We start from the raw sequence: 2,374 nt of genomic DNA, 5'->3' as shown, positions 1-2,374 counted from the left end.
CTACCATCATTAAATAGAAAGCAGAAACCAAGATCTCTCCGCTGAACTAAAAAAATCGTTCTGATATAACCCGTATCCATACCGTTTGATGAACTGTTCCGAGTTGCGTCGAATTGAGCCATTTAGTTCCGCTCAAGATCATTTACCCTACGATGAATGACGCAAGCCAACTCGAGCAAGCTGGTCGAGTTCATCCAGTGCGTCTTTAAAATAATAAACAAACATCAGATGGATGAGTAGGAAAACAGATAATTGCTAGACATAGGAACTACACCTACATTTGTAAGCTGAACCGAAAAACCGGGCAAGTTTGCACGGCAAGTTCTACGGTTTAGCTCACACTGTCTAAAGAACCTACGTGATAATTTTTGTTTGCTCACTAGGCTGACCCAACGTTTTAAAGAAAAATGATTCATCGATGTTAAGTGCACACATGTTGTGAAGTACCTACCTTATACGGTGCACTATTATTAGGTTAGGAATATCAAGCACCGATTTAGTTTTCGCTTGGCAGCTACAGAGAGCATTCGTGATGAGTTCAAAGCTGAGCGTAATGACACCGTCGTTGGACGCACAGTTCATTGAGAATACCAACAAATTTGCGTTGGAGTTGTATAAAGTGAGTAAATGTTAAATGTTAAAGGGAGAAGAAATGATCACCCAAATTAATTATCGTTGTAGCAAATAATACTTGAAAATCAGAGGAAAAATGTCGTCATCTCACCTTTCTCGATCGGCACTTGTTTGTCATTCGCCGGCATGGGTGCGGTTGGCTCGACGGCAGACGAAATATTCACTGGTTTAAAGCACGGAACTGCCTCCGATAAACACCTCGTCGCAGACATTTACGGAAATCTGCTTCAAAATATAGCCAGTAATCAAAGTTTGAACATTGCAAATAAAATTTATTTCAAACATGGCTCTACTTTGAGGCCAAATTTCCAAGATATTGCCACTGCATCCTTCCGATCTGAAGTAGAGGCGGTAGATTTTGCCGAGAATGAAACAGCAGCAAAAACGATCAACCGTTGGGTTGAACAGAAAACGAACGACAAAATCAAGAATTTTATAACCCCGAATACCGTAAATCAGTCTACTCTAATGGTTCTCGTAAATGCCATCCATTTCAAGGGGTCTTGGACGCATCCTTTTGAAACGTGGAACACCATGCCAGCTCCATTTTGGACCACCGCTACCGAATCGGTCGAAGTGTCCATGATGCACTTGAAGAAGAAATTCAAATATGGGGTCTTTGACGAATTGAATATGTCAGCCCTGGAAATGACGTATAGTGATAGCGATGTCAGCATGTTGATTCTACTTCCAAACGATCGAGATGGTTTAGTCAAACTGGAAGAAAATATTCTCAACATTGATGTGGGTGACATACTCGGAAAAATGTACAAGGAGGAAGTGAATGTCGCTCTTCCCAAATTTAAAATCGAATTTGACGTAGAACTAAGTGAAACACTTAAAAAGGTAAGGTTTAAATTTGTCCAAATTTTATGTAATCAAGATGGTGCAATCACAACTACCTCTTAACAGCTTGGAATGGGCAAAATGTTCTCCGGCGATGCAGATTTTAGTGACCTGTTTGAGCAGTCCGAATCATTATGTGTGTCAAAGATCGTTCACAAGGCATTTATTGAAGTCAATGAAGAAGGAGTGGAAGCTGCAGCAGCCACAGGTAAGCCCCAAACTAGTTCAAAAAAATAAAATTTGACTCATCTTTTATTCTTTGTAAATTTGATTTAAGGCATGATTATGGTCGGATGCTGTTACGGCCAACAACCGACATATTTCGAAGCTGATCGTCCTTTCCTGTGCCTGCTTCAACGCAATAGTCAACTGATGTTTGTTGCTAGTATTTATCAACCGTAGAACAATGTTTTAAATTGAGACAGTTACAGGTATTTATGATGATGGTTTAAATGTTCCTTTCTATTACATTAAAACATTGAACGTTGCTTTTTAAGTATATTTTTGTTAAATGTGTATATTAATAGTGAGAATAACCGACGCTTAAAATGTGTTTGAATATTAAAGAAAGAGGATTGAAAACAATACGGTGTGACACATGTTCCTTCCGAAACGACCTTTGAGGGATGACTGACTTGAAGAAGTTAACGTCCTATCAAATCCATATCCTTTCCTAAATAAAAATGGATTTCTGATTTTCTAACCGCCGTTTGTATGTCTGTCAGTCTAATCCCTATAGACTCGGAAACTACTGAGCCGATTTGTGTGAAACTTGTCAGTTTCATGTTCCTAAGACCGGAGAAGGTTCCTTTAGCAGTTTGATACCCCTCACTCTCTTGATGGGTGGATGAACAGGACCATATTAAGCAATCGAGATGCCCGGGAAATTTTTTTT

General features: G+C 39.4%; 1 protein-coding gene across 1 annotated transcript; it reads left to right on the top strand.

Moving 5' to 3' along the window:
* Positions 1-463: 463 nt before the first annotated feature.
* Positions 464-2,064, top strand: LOC129749883 (serine protease inhibitor 42Dd-like). Its single transcript, XM_055745033.1, has 4 exons — positions 464-619; positions 682-1,479; positions 1,546-1,687; positions 1,757-2,064. The coding sequence occupies exons 1-4, from the start codon at positions 533-535 to the stop codon at positions 1,879-1,881; spliced, it is 1,152 nt and encodes a 383-aa protein (XP_055601008.1). The 5' UTR covers positions 464-532; the 3' UTR covers positions 1,882-2,064.
* The last annotated feature ends 310 nt before the right edge of the window (positions 2,065-2,374 follow it).

This window comes from Uranotaenia lowii, chromosome 1, assembly GCF_029784155.1.
Source record: "Uranotaenia lowii strain MFRU-FL chromosome 1, ASM2978415v1, whole genome shotgun sequence".
In the NCBI taxonomy this organism is placed as follows: Eukaryota; Metazoa; Arthropoda; class Insecta; order Diptera; family Culicidae; genus Uranotaenia; species Uranotaenia lowii.
Note: the sequence above shows the minus strand (reverse complement) of the source record. Positions and strands in the feature narration are given on the sequence as shown.